This window comes from Periophthalmus magnuspinnatus, chromosome 4 (genome assembly GCF_009829125.3).
Source record: "Periophthalmus magnuspinnatus isolate fPerMag1 chromosome 4, fPerMag1.2.pri, whole genome shotgun sequence".
Taxonomy (NCBI): domain Eukaryota; kingdom Metazoa; phylum Chordata; class Actinopteri; order Gobiiformes; family Gobiidae; genus Periophthalmus; species Periophthalmus magnuspinnatus.
In genome coordinates this window covers 20,289,903-20,313,407 of record NC_047129.1, presented here as the reverse complement: position 1 = coordinate 20,313,407, position 23,505 = coordinate 20,289,903, and the positions used below count along the sequence as shown (strand labels likewise).

General features: G+C 42.3%; 1 protein-coding gene across 2 annotated transcripts in view; it reads right to left on the bottom strand.

The window, feature by feature from the left end:
• Positions 1-23,505, bottom strand: part of cachd1 (cache domain containing 1) — a 100,755-nt gene that overhangs the window by 64,757 nt on the left and 12,493 nt on the right. For both annotated transcript variants that reach the window (XM_033965202.2, XM_055221024.1), the window contains exons 2-3: positions 6,201-6,263; positions 1,580-1,728 (exon numbers count right to left, since the gene is read on the bottom strand). In XM_033965202.2, coding sequence (XP_033821093.1) covers positions 1,580-1,728; positions 6,201-6,263 — 212 coding nt within the window. The remainder of the gene's footprint in view (positions 1-1,579; positions 1,729-6,200; positions 6,264-23,505) is intronic.

Sequence of the window (23,505 nt, the reverse complement as noted above, 5' to 3'; positions counted from 1 at the left end):
TTCATTAACACTGATTCTAATGTAATGGGCTTTGGCAAAAACGAAAGTGAAACTTATGTTAATACATTGATTTGGGCGAATATAGAATGAAAACGATAAAAGGACACACGGTGAAAATATTTAGAATTGGTAAACGTGTTTCCTTTGCTACATGATTCCATATTTCTTACCTCATATTTCTGATGTTCGTGTGTTTAAAATGTAGAAAGTAGTAAAAATAAATAAATAAATAAACTTGAGTGAGAGGACGAGTAGATACAGCTCTGCTCTAGAAATGGATCAGACAAAGACGCAAAAATAAATCTCAACACGTCGCAATAAACATGATGTAAAATCTGTTTTTGGTTTGAGGAAAAAGACGAGAGACTGAGCAGCACATCCACAGAGGGCGCTGTCCCACACAACAAAGAGGAAACACTGTGACCTTTGACCTGTGAAGATCAAAAACAGAACCACTTCAACTGGGAATACAGAGTGATAAAGAGAGGGAGGGAGAGACAGAAGGAGAGAGAGAGAGAGAGAGATGAGGGGAGGGAGAGAAACAGACAGAGAGAGAAAGAGAGAAAAAGAGGGGAGGGAGAGGATGACAGAGCGAGGGAGAGAGGGTGAGAGAGAAATATAGAGAGAGACAGAGGAGGGGAGCGAGAGGGGAGGGGGAGAACGAGGAGGGTAAGAGAGACAGCGCGAAAGAGAAAGAGGGAGAGAGGGAGAAGTGGGGGCAGAAGAGAAGGAAAAAGCAATGAGAGGCAGGTGGAGAAAGAGGGAGAGATAGAAACAGAAAAAAGAGAAAAGAGATAGGTGAAAGAGATGGATATGGAGAAAGAGAGGAGAGGCAGGTGGAGAAAAGTGAGAGAGAGAGAGAGAGAGAGAGAGAGAGAGAAGAGGGAGAGTAGACAGGGATATGCAGAAAGAGGAAACGTGTGAAGAAAGAGGGAGAGAAGGGAGAAAGAGATGGTAGGAGAAGAGAGGAGAAGACTGGGGAGAAAGGGGGATAAGGAGAGCGAGAGGATGAGGCAAGAGAGATGAGAGAGAAAGATAAAAGACGGAGGGAGAGAGAGTGTGGGAGGAAGAAGAGGAGAGAGTAGCGGTGGAGAGAGAGATGGGGGGAGGGAGAGGAGGGAGAGACACAGCTGTGCCTCTGTAGATTACAGCAGCTCAAAGGTGCCCTCTCTCTCTCTCTCTCTCTCTCTTTCTCTCTGTTCTTTGAACGCCGCGCTGCTTCAGGGACAGTGAAAAACACGGGACAATTTAAACCTCACTCAGACACAGGACAGTACTTTGACTTTTACAAATCTGCCTAAAGCCACAGGGGGCGCTGTAGAGACTTGCATTTGATGTAGAAACGGAGAGCAGCATCTCATTTCCTTTTTAAAGCTCTACTGTGGAATGTTTTGCTCGGTTCCTTAAAACAAAGACGAGGATGAGCCAGGGCTAAACCAGTGAATTAATATAATAAACAATAATACAATATGGAAGCTTAAAATTTAAACTATTCACTGATCATCCACTGAGAGGAAAATCTGACCACACAAACAAACAGTAGTAGAACATATATCAGACAGAGTAACGTGGTACTTACTCCATCATAGACGCCGGGATGGAGCAGCAGTCCTGGATGGCGGTCAGCGGAGAGGTCAGGTGGGCCGTGTACGATGCCTCCACCACCTGCTTGTTCCTGTTGACCACGTCCAGGTAACGGTTAAACTTTTCACGAATCTTCTTGGCCAACTGCAAAGAACAGAACATGAGATGGAGGAGAAGAGGAGTTAGAGAACTAAACAAACTAAAGAGAACAAACATGTCAATGAACAGACGTTAGAAAGAAAGGAGACATTTAAGAAGTTTCACAGTAAAAATAAAATAAGACGTTGCCTGAGTTCAAATACTTTTACGTGTTTGAACAAATGCTAAATATCGTTCAAATGGATGTTGAAAATACAGTGTTTGTGCTGACGATAAGGTTTATATTGCAGAAAATTGGCTGGAAAAGAATTTTATGGAGTTTTGAGAATTCATATAATATTGTGTTATGAAATTTAAGGCAACCAATGCTAATGCTACTGCTAATCTTTCATGACTTAGTTTGATAATACTGATGATACAGAAAGAAAAAGTAAATCTTGAGTGAATTTTAGCTCAGAAAATCATTTTATATAGTGATTTTCCACCTTCAAAAACAAAAACTAAATTCACCTGTGTGAGCTGGAATCGCACCACCAACCATGTTTACGTCAAAACCAGGATTCGAACAAATAACCTTCTCACCAGTGGACAAACTCTCTCAGGTAAGCTTTAAAAGGCAGTAGTCGTAGTTTCCAATCAGGCTCCTACATCACCCTGCGTTTAATTGTGTAATAGTTGGAATTTTGGCTTCTTCTAAAACTGAAAGAACAGAACCATTAGAGGCCAGTGGGATTTTCAATAAAGTTCTCCGCGGTAACCAGACCCTGTTCGCTCATGCCTCATAATTACCAGTTTGTACAAAAGGCCTTTGATTCAAACCAGAAACAAGGAAATGCACCACGACCCGCTGACCGCTGCCGGACTCACCAGACCAGGCTCTTATGACGACTTTAACAAGGGCCCGACGCAGGACCACAACACGCCACAGTCCGCCACAGCCCCCCACGGCCTGACGACATGAGGCAGTGTGTGTTTGTATTAAAAAGGTGGAGTGGAATAGTTGTGTGTTGAGCTCATGAGGAGAGAGGTGCCACAGCAACTTAAGAGGAACAAGAAACGAAAGGATCTGAAAGTCTAAGGCTAAAGTTTCGGCTGTGCAGCTAATGCTAACCACTCCAACCTCCGCTGGGTCCATTAGACATGCTACGTCCAATTACACTCTCTGGGTAGAAACCACAGACTGTATAAAGACGTGGACTAAGTGAGAGTGACGTCACCCAAAGCGTTCAGCTCCAAATGAAGCTCATCGAGGCTGGAGCAGTTATAGGGGCCAATGTGGAGCAGAGTTCCATATTTGAAATTCTGACCACGAGTATCATAGCAACCAAAGAGCCAATCAGGAGCGAGGCTGTTGAAGGTAACGCGCCCCTTCCCGCCCGCACCGCTGGTTTAGCACGGAGCGGGCGCTTAGCAACACTGTCAATCAAACCTGTTGCTAACACTAACAGGAGCGACCTCGGGGAAAGAAGGCGCCTGATTAGTCTGTTATTGACGTTCATATCTTGATTTACAGACACAATAGTGAAATAAAAACCCCAGGATCATGTGATTAATAATACACATAATAGGAACATTTAAGACCAAAATGGCGCATCTGACAGCAGCAGTTACAGAGAGAGGGGACACAGTTTTTACACAGAAACCACAGAACCTCATCATTAAACACAGAGACAGATGTGAAGAGTCTGAATAATGAACACACAGAGGAGAAACTGTGTCCACTGCAGCACCTCCTCCCCACAGTCCCTCTCCTCCTCCCCACAGTCCCTCTCCTTCTCCCCAGCGGCCCGTCTCCTCCCCCTCCTCGTCCCCTCAGCCCCTCTCATCATCATCCTCCTCTCCTCTTCCTCACGGGTCTTTGGCTCAGAGTCCAGGCTCTCTGCTCAGAGCGAAACCAAACTGTTCCAGCACATTTTAATTCCTATTTGAGCTGAGACTCAAACCTGTGGGTCACAATAATCACTGTGTCCACTTCTAAAGACGATACAAAGAAATTATTTTTCAGTAATTTTAGTGTGTACTTTTTGTACTGACTTTTAGACATTTTGAGGATTTTAAAAAGTTTAAAGCTCATGTTGTGAAAATAGAGAACAATCCTACAAAGTCGTCCTTTTGTGAAAGCTGGATGCCCCGTCAGAACAGTCTGAAATATCACATAAATATGGTCAGTGAGAAAATCTGGGCCCAAGCTCCTGGAGCTGCAGCGGCCACTAGTCCATCGCATGTCCAGTGTTTACAGGTCCATGGCTTTTACCCTGCTCTGGATTCAGAGGGTTGTAAAAAGTGCTTATAAATTCATTGTGGTGAATAATGAGGAATTTTTCTTTTTGTGGCCTTTCATTGTCTCTGAAGATCACTGTGTCAGTGTATAAAGGAGTTTCAATATCATCAAGTGACCTGATCATTTGTGTAGCAGGGGGCGCTAATGAGCACTTTATGAGTCACAGAAAAGAACTAAAGAAGAAAATATGGAAACTTGAAGAGTTCTTAAAGTGTAGTGACTGTACTCCACATACATATTTGTCAGCTGAGGGCGAGACGACACTGCTAGGGACAACAGCTCTTTGACAGTTGATTCAATAAACCAGACTTTTTGATTCAAGACAGCTTCTCTGTTGATTTTATATCTTTAAGGTTTTTTTACTATTAGAAATTCCACAACAGTACATAGACACATGCGCACACACAGATGCACACACAGACACACACAGACACACACAGATGGATATAGAGGGCTCAGAGTCTCAGAGGAAACACAAACACAAATGTGTGTGTTGTCGCTGGTGGCTGTTTACCATCCTCAGGTTTATTGTTTCTCTGCCAAGATCCAGCTCCAGTGAGAAGCATGAACGCACACACATGGATATACACGTACACACACACATGTATACACACACAAGATCGTGACACTCCAGTGAGAAGCATATCGTTTAAACATATATATATATATATATATATATACACACACACACACACACACACACAGACTACAGCGCACGACGCCTTTGACATGTGGAGCTGTTTGTGGATGAAATGCTAAACACGAAGCACCAAGGTCTTTAGAAACCAGAGATACTTTTATGTAAAAACATTGGCACAGTTTAAAAAATCCTTCTACAACAGGATCATTAATGTGAAACCATCATATACGCCACAGAACTCTTTAGACGACGTTTGGACCCCTCACACGGTGCATCATTTAAAATCATGTGGAAAATGAGTGGCTTCAGTCTCTAATTTAAAAAAAAAGCCGACAGCCATCTGCAGCAGGAGTAAATCAGGCCAAAATCAATAGCTGCTTCAAAGCATCTTTGTGTAAGAAATGTGAGTGAGAATTCTTTAAAAACATCTCCTCCAATGAGCAGGATTGTTACACATGTGTGAATGAAACACACAACTCTCCAGGTGCGCTCTACAACAGCTCAAACTGTACATTTATAATACTGGACATTTAAAGGCCAACCCTGTATTTTGGGGTTGGTCCACCACCAGCTCGTCTCCACGGAGATTAGAGATGCCGATAAACTCGATGTTTTGGGGGGTGATATTTAATGCCAACTTTGATTATTTTCTCCACATTATATTATTTAAATTGACTCTACTCTCCCTCACAGCCCTGTTTAAACAGACCTGTGAGAGGGTCATAGTGTCAGACCTGACGGCTCTGTGACATCTGTGTCGTCCCTCAGTCGAGTCACGTCTGTGCAGTGTGTCTTTGGATTATTAAGTGTATTAACTGTTCATTTAAAGCTTTGTGGGGATTTTTATGCAGCAGATCGACCAAAATTAAACATCAGCCTGAGCTGAGGATTTAAGGCAAATACACTAGACGGTCCAAATATCTGCACGACATGGCCATCTCTTGTTGCTTTGTCTGCAATGTTCCACAATATGGCATTAAACTCATCCATCTCCATAGACACAAGCAGGTGACAGCTCCCGGCAAAGTTACAGCTCATATCTATGGAGAGGCAAACTTTTTCATGGTATCGCTTTAGCTGTAAATTAATAAATCCAAGATACATCTATTTAATGCCATACTGTGGAACATTCCTGGCAAAGCAATGTCATCTCCATGGAGACACAGACAGCAGACCCCCTCAAGTACAAAACACTTCTGACTTTGATATTTTGAACCAATTTTTTCCTGTCATCAAAATGTAGAATTGTGAGCTGGTATTCCAGGCACAGACTGGAGAGTTTCACATCGAGTTCTGCCGACAGCGTTCACAGTGAGGAGGGCGAGGGGAGACGCAGACGAGCTTCAAAGCCAATGAGACGGCAGCTGGAGAATTTTAATAATCCCTCTTTTTCCTCTGATGCTTCTCATTCTGTGCGTGAGAGAATGTGTCTTGGCTAAAAAAGTGCATTAGACACAACACAACACAGCCCAGCGCTGGCCCACGACCACGACAACACTGACAGACTGAGAGAAGAGGGCGGGGCTGTGAGGAGGGGGCAGGGCCAAGAGGGAATGGGCGGGGCTGAAAGGGAAGGGAGCGGGGCTTTTAACTCACCTGCTGCACCTCAGTCTCTCCATTCGACGTCTTCTCTGTGTACACGAAAGAGTTGAATATTCTCTGTAAAAAAAGAGATAATGATGTTAGTGCATGTACAAAATAAAACACTGCAATGTTTCAGGCTGTGGGGCTTCAGGAATTTAGTCTGGAGTTTAAACATTTCCACGAGACCACAGCAGACATGAGAACGTGTAGGATTTAGGCGCAATATTAATCTATACCAGCGTAGAGACTGAAAAATGGCATCTCCTGATCTGATGTCAAAATCGAGGCCCAGTCCAGCTCATTTTTCAGTGTCAGCACAGATATATATAAAACAAGTGTCAGTATCAGTGTATCCCTACTTTTTACATACAAACAGTTGATTCTGCATGAACTCCCCCTGCAGGTGTAGCCATGTCAGTGCAGTTTGGCTCAGATACATGGTCAGATTATAATAGTTTAGATTGGTTTTGCCATGCCCCCTTTTAAGGCAACAGGGCATCTCTTTAGTCGATGTCTTTAAACTTTAGTGGTGCTGAAGTCGCTCTAGACTGAAACCAACAAAATAACAAAAATAACAATCTTAGGAATGACACGACACGAACGGGAGAGCGGTTCCTCGATGTGAAGCATTTTGCGAGCCTTGAGTGTGGAAAAGCACGATATAAAAATGCCCTCAAATGAAACGCCAAACCACAACGCCTCATTAACCCAATTAAAAGGGAAACCACTGACCATTTACTACGCTGCACTGCACGGATGAGTGACCAGGCCATTCTAAGGGTCATCCATGGGAGCACGCCAATCTCTCGACAACGCCAGACTTCACTGTTACCATAAAAGTAACCAGCTTTGTACAAGAGCAACGAGAAAGAACAATGCCCCCAGTAAACACAGTTTATGTAGAGGCAACAGGTAGGCGGGTAACTCCAGTAAACATGCTAAAGCTAACGTTTGTGTAGAGGCAGTAGGTAGACAGGTGTCCCCAGTAAACATGCTAAAGCTAATATTTATGTAGAGGCAGCAGGTAGGCCGGTAACCCCATTAAACCTGGTAAAGCTAACGTTTGTATAGAGGCAACAGGTAGGCGGGTAACCCCAGTAAACACGCTAAAGCTAGTGTTTATGTAGAGGCAGCAGGTAGGCGGGTAATCCCAGTAAACACGCTAAAGCTAACATTTGTGTAGAGGTAGCAAGTAGGCGGGTAACTCTAGTAAACATGCTAAAGCTAATGTTTGTGTAAAGGCAGCAGATAGACCGGTGTTCTGTCAAAAACGGCCCCACTGCGCACAAAGCCTTTAATTGCCTGGTTCCACACAGCAGACATTTCCTGCTACCTGTCTACACCTTTTGAGAGACACATTCCAGAAGACGACAATTACCCACAATGCACTGCCCGCTACAAACGTTTATGCAACTATGCCTTGATCTACCAGTGCCAGCTAGAGCCAGTTTATGAAAAGATATTTGTTAAAAGGTTCTGTTCACATTTTAAACCAGAAGAACCGACCAAAAGACTGAAAATCTGAAATGGCCAACTAAAACAACAATCACATTTCAGAACATGTTTGTACAGATCTAAAATGCAGGGTGAGATATTTATATGGAATAAGACCCCATGGAGACACAGGGCGGGCATCTGACACACTTTGTGATTTGCCTCCATTTAAATTGTGGTTTTGATTTGATTAATCTTGAGCCTTGGGCCGTATTATATGGTCCAATGCCAAAAAATAAATCCTCATAAATGATTGATATGAGGGTTGTTCAGTTGTTTTTCTAAAGTTCTAAATGTATGTGTTGCTTAAATGGAGAATATACCAACATATAAACAAGGACACAATGCAGCCTTTTGCTCCATAACAATCCCATTAGACTTATACTCAGTAGATTAGGCTTCAAATGAAATGTACTCAACTTCAATTAGGCTAAATGTGCCTGTAAATACAGCGTCAGCAAAACACAACCCAGACAGGCAGACAACAGACTGTGTAAAGACATGGACTGAGTGAGTGTGACATCACCTGCAGCGTTTGGCTCCAAATGAAGCTCACTGAGGCCTGGTTATAGTGTTCCATATTTGGAATTCCAACTGTGAGTATCATAGCAACCAAAGAGCCAATCCAGAGTGAGGGTGTTGAAGGTCCCTTGTAATGCTGTCAATCAAACCTATTGCCAACACTAGCAGGAGCGACCTCTGGGACAGATTTGTCTGTTATTAATGTTCATATCTTGATTTATAGACACAATAGTGAAATAAAAAAACCCAGGATCATGTAGAGCGGGTTAATATGAACATTTTGAGACCAAAGGCAAAGCAATGACATCTCCATGGAGACAAGCAGGTGACAGATTTTCAACAAGAAAAGTTACATAAAGCAAACTTGTAATGAGGGTCAGTTTTTTGTCAGTATGAAATTGTACTAAACACAAAAAGGCATTACTGAAAGAACTCCAAGTTGTTAGTGGCTCTGTGCAGAATACAACTTGCTGCAGCTGTTTTAGAGCCATTTTAGAGTAGTTTTAGAGTTGTTTTAGAGCAGTTTTAGAGTAGTTTTAGAGCCGTTTTGGAGCTGTTTTGAAGTCGTTCTGAAGCCGCTGTGGAATGCAGGACCTAAACATCTCAGAACATGCCATACATTTATCTGTGTCACTCAAGGATTTTAATCTTTTCCAACAGTTGAACAGAACTTGGAACATGTTTGGATCCACACCCTCCTCAGCAGGAAATACAGAACTGTCAAAACAACTTGAACAACAAAAGACAAATTAAGCTATTACTTCGACAACTACTACTGCTACTACTACTACTATTACTACAACTACTGCTATTAAACCTTTCACCCAAAACAATTCTATATTGTAAAAAGTGCTGCTTTAAACGTACCAGTGAACAGAGGAGAGACACTCCGCAGGTTTCAGTTCGCATTATGTTTAATCAGCTTCAGTTTCAAATAGTTTTAATATAGATAATATATTTAATATTCTATTATACACACTACTGCACGTTTCATTATCAGTTTCCCGATTCCCCTCATCCAGCGGAGCAGCCGGAGCCACACGTTTGTTCCCAGCGTTCCTGCTTTGTTTGTTGTTGCAGCTCAGTGGTTTTCACAGCTCGAGGCAGGAGCTGAGGAATGTCCAGTCTGAAACCCGAGAGGACTGAGGAGGCTGGCCACTGTGGACCTGCGCCCCAAGATGACCTCTGACCAAACACAAACCAGAGGACGGTCACTACACACCTCTGACCAAACACAAATCACAGGACGGTCACTACAGACCTCTGACCAAACACACAAATCAGAGGACGGTCACTACACACCTCTGACCAAACACAAACCAGAGGACGGTCACTACAGACCTCTGACCAAACACACAAACCAGAGGACGGTCACTACACACCTCTGACCAAACACACAAACCAGAGGACGGTCCAGAGTTGTGCACCTGTGGTTTGTTATTGTTCTGTTCTTTTACAAAAATGTTAAAATAAAAAATACAGTCCTGTTCTGTTGTTTAGTGACACGTGGCTCATTCAAACCTGAAGGAGAATCCCGTCAGGAAATATACATAAATTTTAACTAAAGGTGAATTTTGACAGTATAAAAGCATTATGAATTTAACCAGAATGACAGTTTTAGTAAAAGTGGAGTGGAGCACTTTCTGTAATACCACATGATGACATCACAAGGTGGAGTGTTTTCAGTTTGAGAGAAGAACTCAGCCTGAATATACAGGGTTTGTTTGTGTTAAACATGTGTGAATGAAACAAAACACAACTCCAGGTCTGTTTGTGATGAGGAAACAACATTAGAACAGAGAAAATAGCCTTATATGGGCCCTTTAATATGGGCCCTTTAATATGGGCCCTTTAATATGGGCCCTTTAAGCTCAGAGAAAAGTGTTTAAACTGAGTCGTGTGATCAGAGTCTCTTTTGTCTCTGGCTTAGCTCCATCCACCTCTGGATTCATCTGACCACAGTCCAGCGCTCCTCAGAAATGACCAGTCCTATTCAGTTCATCTTTTGTAGTAGATTTTTAAATGTAATAAACTATGTGACACATTGATCACCTGAAGGAGCGACCTGTGCCTTTCCAAGGAGACAGGAAGTTAAAACCATACTGTGCAACATTCTACAATTAGAATTATAATTAATGTCATTCATTTTAGTCAAACTACGCACAGAAGCATTAAACAAACATAAATCAAGTCTATCTCCATGTAGCAGAGAGAAGAGAACGTTTTGAAATCTTTATCTGGTTTAAGTCTGGATAAACAACACTGAATAATGAAAAACAAACATTTTTGACCACAGCTGTTGACCAGACGCTAATTGATTATAAAACTAATATCGAAACTAGATCCTCATTTTTCACAGGTATCGATAAAGAAAGTGTTTTTATCATCGCGGTATCAGGATCAGTATCGAGTTGGTGTTACTTTTTCCCGGCTTCTGTTCTATTGTCACACGTTAAATCCGTCTCTTCGGCCTGTAGGACCACCACAAAGGCCCGCTGAGTCATGGCGTTTGGCTGCGTTTAATTGGGCCGGTCTGTTGGGACGCTTCTTCAGGCTCCAGGGGAAGTAATAAAGTCGCCAAGAGCCTCTTCTCTTTTAAGTGACTCTTCATTGTTAATGGAGCCGCGACTGAAACCCAAACGGAGCAGACGAGCGCCGGCGCAGAACCAGACCCAGCCGAGAGTTTACAGAGACGAGGATGCCGCGCAGGTAATTACGGAGAGAAAAGCAAACGAAAGATAGTGAAACATCAGTGAGTTTTATGATGGTAAGCATCAAAGAGGCATAAACGGACACAAAAGCAGTTTGTTTGGAGCGAAAAAAAATATTCTTCAGTTTCTAAACCTAAAACACCTGCAAGTTTAAACTGTGGCATAAAAACAATGAAATAAAGTTATGAAGTAAATCTACATCTATCTAAATCTACAGAGCTAACCCGCTAGCCACCGCGATCCAAACAGGAAGTGATCATGAGCACAACACTTTGTCCAATTCAGTTTCTGTGTAAAAACCTTTCTCTGTAACTGCTCTACATGACAAAAACCCTGCCCCTTCACAGCTCTATCACATTACAATCAGCGTTATTGAAACTACTGCACATAACACCAGGTTTGTGAAGCTGTATTGTACTGTTTTGTATCATGTTTTTGTATATTTATGGAGAATTGTCGTGTTGGAGCATGTGTGATGTAGGCTTGTGGGTGGATCTTTGCATGAAAATTATACTATAACTGTAAAGAAGGGTTGAATAGGGCCCAGGAGAGATCGCTAAATGACTCAAACATGCATGGATGACATCAAAAACCTCTTTAGACATGTTTTTGACGAGGGAACAGTGTTAGAACATGAGAGGAAGATACGATTTTGCAGTATATACCTCCTCTTTAAGTCCATCTCCTCTCACTTCACTGATCTATGGGTTTGTCGTAAGGTCAATAATAGAAAACAACTCAGAACATACTCAGAATCTACCACTAAAAACAGCTCAATATAATGAAAACGTAACAGGCATTTAGCATCAGGCTGCGTTCATGTTTTCGGATCTGTGTGGAGCCTTCAGAGATTGGTTTGCCGAACATCTGACAGATAAAAGCCCCAGACTCCAGGGACCAACGCTCCCTCCCTCCCCCGCTCCTGCCTCCGCCCCCCAGGCCCCTGCCCCCAGCCCCTGCCCCCAGCCAAGGCTCGGCTCATTGCACTACAAAGGCTTTGGGTTTGGGCTGAAGCAGACGAGCGGAGCCTCTGATGTGAATGTGCTGCTCGTGCTGATGGAAGCGTTCTTTGGCTTCCACCATCTTCCCACTTTACCTCACCGTTACGATTCATGTTTCTGCGCCCAAAGCTACGAGCCAGAGACGGAAAAACAGGCCGTCTGCAATGCAAGAAAAACTCAGAAATAATTGCGGCTAGCCAGGACAGAGACTTCAGATGTACGGAGGAAACTGTTGTCATTAAATGTGAGGAGACACAGAAACATGGCATCGGGGTAAAACTGCGAGAGGTGCAGCAGCAGGAAAAACAACTAAAACATTCACATTTTCAAACATTTACCAAGAAAATTAGTTTTTTTAAGCGTCAGATGCGCATACACTCGGATATTTGAAGTAGCATAACAGGTGCAGTATTCATCACTAATGAGAGGGTTACTGGTTCGAACATCCTGACACTGGATATAGTGTATTGCTCATGGATACAGTCTCAGTATAATATGGGTTGCATGTGGATTGTTAGAGCATTTTCCCCACAACAAACAGAGTCCATGAGTCAGTAGAAAGAAGCCGCTCAATATCAGTTTGATATTTAACTTAGTCATGTAGTAGAATGAGGAGTTAAAGATTTACAAATGTTCATTATAATCCAATAAAAAGTAGAGTTCTTTATGGGGCAAGAACTAGACTAAGAGAGGGTCATTATAGTGCCCCCTCCAGGTTAAGAGGCACTACAATTTTTTTTTTTTGGTCAGGTCGGTGTCTTAGCCAAGCTTTTAAGGTAGTTTTAGATCGATCAGTTCGGTCGTAGTCGACTAAAGACATTCTTGGTCGATAAAAATGTGTCGCCAGTAGACTGGTCGACTAAAAGTCTGGCAAAAGCTCTGAAAACGATTCCTCATCTCTGTGTCGGACCCAAACTGCACTCAAGACAACACCTGCAGGGGGAACTCATGCAAAAAACACTATTTATGCAGAAAAGTAAGGTAAGAGTATTGATGTGGAAAAAGCAGATTAAACACTGGATTCACTCCAAAATCCTCTCAAAATATTTCCTTCTAACTGAAATAAAAGATTTAGTTAATGCAATGTCATGACTTGAAACATATTTTCTCATTTTGTATTAATGAACTTTATATGTCGTCTTTAGAGGTACTCAAGGATTTGAAATGTACATTTACTTTTTTTGTTTTAATGAGCTGTCTTTTTGTGTATTTCTCTTATTTGGACTGAACAGCAGGAGCTTGTCTGTGCTGATGAGGATCCTGTCCACAACACTGAACTAGAGACAGACCGATACATGGGGCCGATATTTGGACTTTTAGAGTATCAGGTTTAAATCTCCAGCAGAGGGGGATACTTTGAATACACACATAGTTTTATATGAAAACTTTAACACGAAGGGAACTGCAGTAAATGTGACACAGCTCTCTTAAAGGCAGTGGATCAGTTTGTCGTAGGTTTTAATCACGGGCAGAGCTCATCAGCACTCACTTTCTCTGGATTCTAAACAATTGGCATTCGTATCAACCATGAAAAAACCCACATCAGGCGATCTCTACAACAAACAAACTTGGTCGACAAAGGCAGCGTCACCAATTAATCGAATAAATACCTTGAGGACAGCTCTATCGATTACCATCTGACTTGATATTTTTGTTGACGCTGCAGACTCACAGTCTGGGGAAACTGTGTCTCAAACCTGGAGAATCAACATTTACGTGTGTCCAATCGCCTCACGTCAATGTTTTGTTTATTTTGTCCCCTGAAGGCACCTGTAGATGAACAGTCTGTGGTTTGTGCAGTCGTCATTAAAGCTGACAGTGTTGTACGGATTTAGACTGTAATGAGCAAAACAGAGCGGTCACATGACTGAAAGGAGTAGGTATAAATGTAATTACTCTGTGTGTATCAGAATCAAGAGCCAGATAATCAATACTAATCAATACAAAAACTAGATACTCATTTGAACAAGTATCAATACTGTGATTATGGCAACAAATTTTATATCACAATTTTCTTGTTGCCAGATCACGATTTTTATTTCATTCCAGTCCATAAAACAATGCATTTTCTGTTGCTTCTTTAACTCTTAAACGCTGCCCTGTGATTGGTTGAATCCATCCACATGATCAGAGTTACATCACACAGCCTTGAACTAAAGAAAGTATAAGTTTGTAGCCTGGCAGATCCAGACTGGTCTCGTTGTATTGACATCAGTCTGGTCCCTCATCCTCCGCTGCGTCTCAAACCCGGTCAAACGTGATCGTCCAATCAGATCTGTTTATTTCAGTGACACGTGTGAAATAAAAAAGGAGCTCATTGGTCACCTATGATTTACAAATAAAACCACATTTCTCAGATTGACAGAGTTTAGGCTTCACTCACTGATTCTACAGAAGTCCACCATGTTTTTCAGCCCTGTTATTTTATTTTTCTGATTCGGACGGACCATGCCTGTCCCTGATTGGCTAATCCACCTGTCAATCACGCCCATTTGAACTCTGGCAGATTCACCTGGGACCAGATTCACATCTTCAGAAAGTATTAAAGTGTTTGTTCTGGATCCGAGTGAATTAGTTTGTGTTGGAAACGTCATTATACTGTTTAAGAAAGTGTTTTAATCATCGCTGTTGTTTCAGTATTAAACACACTCTGTTTCTTAAGTATAAAAACTGCAGATGGAAATGAGCTTTAGCTGAATCTGATGTAAAACGTCTCTTCTTTTATGAGACTAATGTGTTTACACTGGGTCCCTGTTAAAATAAACCAATAAACTGTTAAGTTATTATGACGAGACTAGTTTGAATTATTCACTGATGTAAAACTAAAGTGTAAATAGCTCCAGGCCTAAACAGCTGGAACTCTTAATCCCCGTTTCAGATCCTGGTCCTAGTAAAGAGTTTAAAGTGGTTTGAGTCTAAATCTGTCACAGCGTCGTTTCAGAACCTCAAGCGACGTCTGGAAACCAGCTCAGCGTAAAAGGCAGAGACGTTTGACATGAGCTACAAAGACCACATCCTGAGGGATAAGCCAGAGACGCGCTTTAGACCAACAAATACTCCTGATGAAATGGATGTTTTTGATTTGAATGGTGAAGTTTTGACCTGGTTCAAAATGAAACTCCCATCCAGGATCGAATAGTGAGTCTGCGCACGACGATTATGAAGAAAACAAAGTGAAAAACTGCCAAACCCACAAACATTTACGTCACTTTACAAAGACATTTCGGCCTAAAATGTCTTCCTGATTTCAGACGGGCGTGACTGACAAGTGCACGAACCAATCAGAGAAAAGCATGGCCCGTTCATGTTAATGCAAACATGGCGGCGAATGAGTAAAAACGAAAAACAAAGGACAGAGGAATAGTACAGAAAGAGTATTTTGTTATGATAAAGGGTCAAAGGTCTCATTTTTATTCAGCGGTTTTCCATCTTCTAGGCTCAAAGCGCTCAAGAACCGCTCACAAATTCACACACACATTCATACACCAGTGTACGCAAACACTGGGGTGAGGGGGTTAAGTGTCTTGCCCAAGGACACAACATCAGCATTCATCTTTGGAAGCTGGAATCGCACCGCCAACCTGTGGATCAGTGGATTTGACCACTCAACCAATGATGTTTTTATGTTCTGAGCGTCCACAGATCTGAAGGTTGGCGGTTCGAATCCGAAACGCTCTACCAACTGAGCCACTGTCGCTCCCATGAAGGACAATGGAGCATTTGAGAGACATGTGACCCAAACAAGCAGCTGTGATTGGTCCATTTCAAACACCATTGGTTCTATAATCTTCTAAATTCAAACAGATCAACCTCATAGTGACCAAAGTCCAGACCTGTGTTTCTATCTTTAAAGGGACATAAGAAAATGAACGCAATAACAAAGCAGTGTATCCATGACTCCTTTAACACGTCCTACTGGCTGCTGTGGCTCTGAAACAACAAGAACCTACTTTAATCCAAACAACAAGCTGAAAACGCACTCCCTCCATCAGCCCCGTGCGCTGCAGAAGCCCCTCACTCTGGTCCGAAATGTTTGCGCTCACTCTGCACCAGACAGGACATAATGCCTTCCACATGTGCGAGAAAAAGTAAAGGAATGAAGGGAGGAGGGTGGAGGACGGAGGGTGAAAGGGGGATGGGGACGTATTGAAAGACGAGCTATGGGGTCGAAAAGTAAAACTAGAGCTGCGACGATTCATCTGGATAAAACTAAGGTCCACGATGACACAAAATGGACTCTCGTGAGCGTTAAGTCATGTTTTAACGCTGCTCTCTCCTCAAAAACAGACCTGGAGTTGTGTTTTGTTTCAACACACGTTTGAGTAACTCTTTATTATTAGTCTGTCTATATCTCCAAAGCTCAAAATGCTCTGTTCCACTTTGTGATGTCATGAAGGGGTAGTTTAAGTCAACAGCTTAATATGGGTCTTTAAAAACATTATAAACCAAAAAGGCTGAAATCAGGAGACTGAGGCTTATATTTTTGAGAATTGTTTTGTTTTCTTTAACATTTTGAATTAATTCTGTCTCCGTCTTTGCTGTAAATCATGTTTTTGTGTGAGTTTGAGTTTGTAAAGTTCAGACAAAGATTATGATGATCTAATTAGTCCATTAATCGATGTAGCTCAGGTTTCATCTTTTTGATTCTAAAATGGACTTTTTAAAAAATCTTTACACACAACAGAAAGAATGGTTTGATGTCGTCTAATTGCAAAAAATAAAATTAAATAAAATTCACTGACTTGTTGCCTAAAAGACTCTGAGCTGCAGATCCAAACGGAAACTTGGTTGAAAAAGTCACTTCTGGAGATTTGGAGATAATTAAACGCTGGACTGAGCATCAAACATTGTTAATTAGAGGAGGCCAAACGAGCTCATGAGGAGACGCTCGTTTGAAGACTTCTGCTGTGTGTGTGTGCATGTGCGCACTGAGTATATGCGCGTGCGTGTGTGTGTGTGTGTGTGTGTGTACACTTGCTGAGTGTTAAACAGGGAGCTCGTTGAGTGTGTATGTGTGTGTTTGTGTTAAAGTCGTTGTTGCTCCATCAGTGAAACGACTTGAACAAAGCCACAGACCTCGAGGGGTTAATACTCTCATACTTTAATAATTAGAAATCACCAAGCACTTCCTGTTCCTGAAGCAGCAGATTTATGGGCTTCAGCTGCCGACGACTTCACACTTTCACTTTGGTATTCAACAGATGAACACTCCGTTTTCAATAGTTAATCGCTATGGCAACAGTCCTGAATCTTCATCATTCTGAAATTCATGGATCGTATCATGCACCGCACGCACGCGCACACACAGAGAGGTGGGCGGAGCAAATATGAGCCGATGAGAGAAGTTTGAGAATTAAACTCAAGTTTGTTTGTGATCAGGAAAACAACATTATAACATCATTAAACTCTCAGACATACATTTTGTGTTGTTTTTATTTCAAATGCAGCTGTTCTCAGGTCACACTGACCTGGAGCCGACGGCACGGTGTTATTTAACGGGGCAGAAGCGCCAGACTCGCAATGCATCATGGGACTTAGCAACTTACTGTTAAAGTGAAGCCAACGTGAAAAGACTCCACAGACACATCAAAGCAGACGACCTGAGCAAATCAAAAGATAAAGAAAGAGAAATAGAGAAAGAGAGGGACCTGAGTGAATCCAGTACAAAGAGAAAGAGAGAAAGGGAGAGAAAGAGAGAGGAAAAGAGGCAGAGCACCAAACCTCACACACAGTACTGGGCAAATTAGTCCCACCAAAGGAATGAGACTTAATGAGAAAATGCAGCAGTTTGATTTTCCAAATGAAAAAAGCCAAATCATAATGATAAAAAAAACCTTATTTTACAGAACAAGGTTTAAAGAGCAAACAGAATGACCCCCCCTGACCCCTGTGAGCGACATGGAGTTGTGTTTTTTTCATTCACACTTGTTTGAAGAACACTTTATTATTAGTCTGTTTACATCTCCAAAGCTCTGTTCCACCTTGTGATGTCATGAAGTGGTAGTTTTCAAGTTAACAGCTCCTTTTACCTTTAGTTCAGTAGAGATTGGCAATTCCAGGACTGAAATTATCCAAATGATTTTAGTGAAGGTGGATGGAGTTTAAAAACACAATGGAGCACTTCCTGTTTTACCACATGATGACATCACAAGGTGGAACAGAGTGTTTTCAGCTTGAGAGAAGAACTCAACCTAAATATGCAGGGTTTGTGTTAAACATGTGTGAATGAAACAAAACACAACTCCAGGTCTGTTTGTGACTAGAAAACAACATTAGAACAGATCACAGGTCCACATGACTATTCCAACAGGCCTCAGACAGAGCAGTGCCTACAGTTAGCATCACCAGGGAATCGTGATGACATCAGTGGACATTTTTCCTTCCATTGCTCATGTTTATTTTGTGTCAGGTCAGTGTTCGAGTGTGTACGAGTGTCACGTGCTCCACTCCACAGCTGCTCCTTGTTACTGAGTGAAACCAAATCCTTGAGAAACAACACCACAATCGTAAACAGCAAACCAGCGCCAACGCCTCAAACGCCACGCCAGGCCCAGTGCCAACCTGCCCGGCCGCCGCTGGCACCTCTGCGCCGCTCACACCCGGGCGAAGCTGTCAGCCAGATGAGCCAATGGTCCACCGTACACTCCACAAATATTACACTCAGATCAGAGAGTGTGTGAGACAGATTAAAGACGCTGGACCTGATTTTTACCATCCTAAAAATGTGAAAAACAGAACAGTATATTTAAGCATGCTAACACGCACTTCCTGATTAAAGGACAATAGAACGCTTTCTAATTTGACACATTAAAATCCATGTGGGAAAAAAAAAAAAAATCAGGCTGAGGGTCGTTAAAGGCGACATAATCTGCCCAATCATCTTGAATTAGCATATGTGGAATTAGCTTGAAAATTCCTGTTTTCACCTACCCCCTATCCCCACCCACATTTCTGTACTTAGTTGCAATTAGATAGCAGGCTCAGGGTGTAGGGCGGCTTCAAAAATGTCTCTTTTGGAAAATGAAAACAGTAATTTAAAAAGCCACTATGAAGAGGCTTATTCTGGTGATTATTATCTGGTTATATTTATGATTTAATGGGTTATATATATGATTTGATGGGTTATAATATATATTTCTATTTACATTTTGGATCAATATTATTAAGTAGGATGATAAAAGGTCACATTTTTACATAATACTTTTCCACTTTCAAGGCTCAAACCAAACGCAGACACACACACACACACACATTCACACACCAGTGCACACAGACACTGGGGGTGAGGGGGGGTTAAGTGTCTTGCCCAAGGACACAATTACAGTATTCATCTCTGGGAGCTGAACTGAGGTTTATGTCGAGAGCAGGTTTCGAACCACCAACGTCCGAATCAAAGGATGAACACTCCAACTGAGCCCCATTAAAATACTATGAATATTTATTTTTCCGGTTGCATAAAATAAATCCGTACATGATATGGATCAACATCTCTTTACTGCCTTAAAACAAACTTAGCCGAAAAGGTGTTGGCCGAAGCTACAGCTCAACACATCTATGCAAAAAAAAAAAAAAAAAAAAAAAAAAGGATCTGGAACAAGCATCAAGCATAAAGCTGGAAATGGGCCAAAAACACCATTGTGTAAAGGGCTCTGTCACATGTGAGCCACTGTCACACACGGGCCCCCGTCACACACAGGCCCCTTTCACATGCGGGCCTCTGTCACACACTTCCTGGTCCATGTGGAGATGGGGCGCCTGGTCTGTCTGCATAAACTGTCCAGGATTAGCGTCACATTCTTGGGCTCTGGACTGGTCCATCAGGCTTTAGTCTGGGGGCTTCACACAGCTGTGGACTCAAAGGAAAAGCCCACACCATAAATAACCACTTTGTGAGACTTTAAGAGCAGCGCTTGTGTCCAAAGACGTTATGTTTGATTGTGTTGGACTCCAGATCTAATTACAGAGATATGAGACCACACTGTTACATCACTGCTGTCATACCTGTCCATCTGCAGCCTGTGTGTTTGTGATGGGGCGGGGTTTACTGGCTTTTACATAATCTTTGGCAATTTTGTCATTGTCCTTGGGCAAGACACTTAACCCCCCTCACCCCCAGTGTCTGGTGTATGAATATGTGTGTGAATGTGCATGTGAGTGGTTCTTGATGTAAAGCGCTTTGAGCCTTGAAAGAGGAAAAGTGCTGTATAAACATGTGAACCTTTACCATGAATGAATCTCAAACTGTTTGCTCAAGTTCTTTGAGTCTTTTTCACACCACAATATGTCACGAGCATAGACTGTTTATATAAATGGACACAGCTAACCTGCTAGCCAGCGTGTTTCAAACAGGAAGTGATCATGAGTGCACTTCCTAATCTGGAATTTCCCCACTGTGGGACTAATAAAGGCATATCTTATTCTTATTCTGCTCCATCGACCCTGGCTCCAATTCACTTTCTATGTAAAAACTGTGTCTCCTCTCTCTGTAACTGCTGCAGTGAACCTCGTCATTTTGGTCTTAAATGTTCGTATTAACCCGCTCTACATGATCCTGGGGTTTTTATTTCACTATTGTGTCTGTAAATCAAGATATGAACATTAATAACAGACAAATCAGGCGCCTTCTTTACCTGAGGTCGCTCAAGCTAGTGTTAGCAACAGGTTTGATTCAGAGTGTTGTTAAGCGTCCGCTCCCTGCTAAACCAGTGGTGCGGGAAGGGGTGTTACCTTCAACAGCCTCACTCTGGATTGGCTCTTTGGTTGCTATGATACTCAATCAGAATTCCAAATATGGAACTGGGCTTCAATTGGCCCCTATAACTGCTCCATCCTTGATGAGCTTCATTTGGAGCTAAATGCTGTGACGTCACACTGAGTCACTTCTTTACAGTCTATGGCTTTAAGCACATATTTTTCATGCGTATTTCGGCAGCTGGTTGGGCCAAATAAAATATCGCCCTCTACTGGAGATTTATAGCCAATCCGCAAATATCAGTCTGTCACTATCAATTTACTGGTCCATCTCTTTTATAAACAGTGTAAAGGCTTTAGGAACACGAGGAATAACTTTGGACAGCTGCAAATAGTTTAAACTTTGATAACTTCTTTCTACGACAGTACAAATCAGGCACCTCGTTTTTTATTTGTTCTAGTAATACTTTCATCTTAACATCTCCATTTATATCTAACAGCGCTCAAAGTTTTTGTCAAAATTCCCAAAGCCCTTATAGCCAACACCTGGAGGTCTCTGAAGGGCTGGAGTATGAACGATCTGATCTGCAGCTTAGATGGGCAGGATAAGGAGGAGCTGTTCTGGGGTGGTCCGTGTTCTCGTGTTTCTCAGATGTGAGCTCACGTCTGGCCCCTCCACAGACGCGACGCTTTGTTCCACGGCATGTTCTCCCAGGGCACTTACAGCGGCTGATTAACACAGATACTGAACACAAGCCGGGGCTATATGACTATGATCCCGATAAAACGATACGGCTTCTGCTGCTGCCAAGATGAACCCGGCCGCCGCAGCCGACCCCGAACACCACACGAAAGAATCTGTCATTTTATTAAGATACAAGTGTGAAGCGTGTAGTTCACAGCTGTAAATATCACGGGCATGTTTAGGTCACGCTGTGGTGGTCACACAGAAAACTGCCCGATGGGAGCTGATGTTGCCGTAAACGTCATCACAACAAGGCACCACATGTTGTTGGCGCCCCCTATGGAAAGCTGCACATCACACTAGCGAGCAGCACTTTTTTCATTTGTATCAAAATGACTGTGCAACGCTGCCGAATCCTACGAGTATCATCAATTAAGAAAATAAAACTGGAGAAGGAAGTGCGTACGTCACAGTGGGCGTGTACCTTGTCTCCAGTTTGTTGTCGCACTCCTTCACATTCTGCCCCACTGGTTTATCAGGGAGCGGGCGCTTAGCAACACTGTCCATCAAACCTGTTGCTAACGCTAGCAGGAACAACCTTGAGAAAAGAAGGCGCCTGATTTGTCTGTTATAATGTTCATATCTTGATTTAATGGCACAATAGTGAAATAAAAACAGGATAATGTAGAGCGGGTTAATACAGACATTTAAGACCAAAATGATGAGTCTGAAAGCAGCAGTTACAGAGAGGGGACACAGTTTTTACATAGAAAGTGAATTGGAGCCAGAGTTGATGGAGCTATAAGAACACCCATGCTAATTTCCTGTTTGTAACGCTACAGCTAGCAGGTTAGCTATGTCCATTTATATATACAGTCTATGGTCCTGTCCAATAAAATGTGCAGATTGTTTAAGCTTCATTTATCAAAGTCAGAGGGAAGTTTGTTCTTGTTGTATTTTGAGTCACACCTCGGTTCCTGTCGACACAAATATACGAGACATTTGATCCATTCAGTGTGAACAAAAACACTGGCTGTATTCAAACATAAATAAGGCGTCACATTAAAAACAGAATGTGCTTAAAAAGAGCAGTGAAGTGAACGATTTGAAACACAGAGGAAAACCGTGGATTTGACTGGACTCACATTAAACTCGGGGACATTTTGAGTCACATTATGTCACAGAGCTGCTTTATGAAACTTTATGAAACGGCAGCGATTAACGGAGGCTTGTTTTGGCTGCAGCGGCTCAGAGGATATGAACATGAGGTGAGAACGTGAAAACAGCCTGTGAGACCTGGACCTGCCTCAGGAACGAGCCTTTAAAAGGAACTCAGTGAACGACATGTAAACCTCACCTGTAGAGAGGGAGAGAGAGAGGAAGACAAGAGAGAGGGGAGGAGAGGCAAAGAGAAAGATTGCAGCCAAACAGAGGCAAGTCCCCAAAGACACAGAAAATGTGGTCATATGTGAATGATCAGGTCGTGAGCGGGGACATGCTGGTGTTGGTTTGTTGTCGTGTTGTGTTGTGTTTATTGTCGTGTTGTGTTTGTTGTCAGCTCTCGGCCTGGAGAACAGTCAAAAGTACTGTACTTTATTATAAAGATTGAACCCAGTGCAGAAAACAGATTATTACATTCTGATATTTTCCACACAAAATGATCATCAGTTTATAATCTTGCAGTTTACTGGTGTTGGTACAAAAATGTATATAAATTTTAAAAAGTACAACTTTTTCCACAATTAGAAAATCAACTGTGATTCAGAATCCAAATCCAGAAGAAAGAAATAGAGTATAAATCACAGACTGTATAAAGAAGTGGACTGATTGAGTGTGACGGCTCCAAATGAAGCTCATCGAGGCTGGAGCAGTTATAGGGGCCATTCTAGAGCAGAGTTCCATATTTGGAATTCTGATCACGAGTATCATAGCAACCAAAGAGCCAATCCAGAGCGAGACTGTTGAAAGTAACACCCCACAGTAGGTTTAGGAGGGAATGGGCCCTTAGCAACGTTGTCAATCAAACCTGTTGCTAACACTAGTAGGAGCGACCTCAGGTAAAGGCGGCGCCTGATTTGTCTGTTATTAATGTTCATATCTTGATTTACAGACACAATAGTGAAATAAAAACCCAGGATCATGTAGAACGGGTTAATACGAACATTTAAGACCAAAATGATGAGTCTGACAGCAGCAGTTACAGAGAGAGGGGA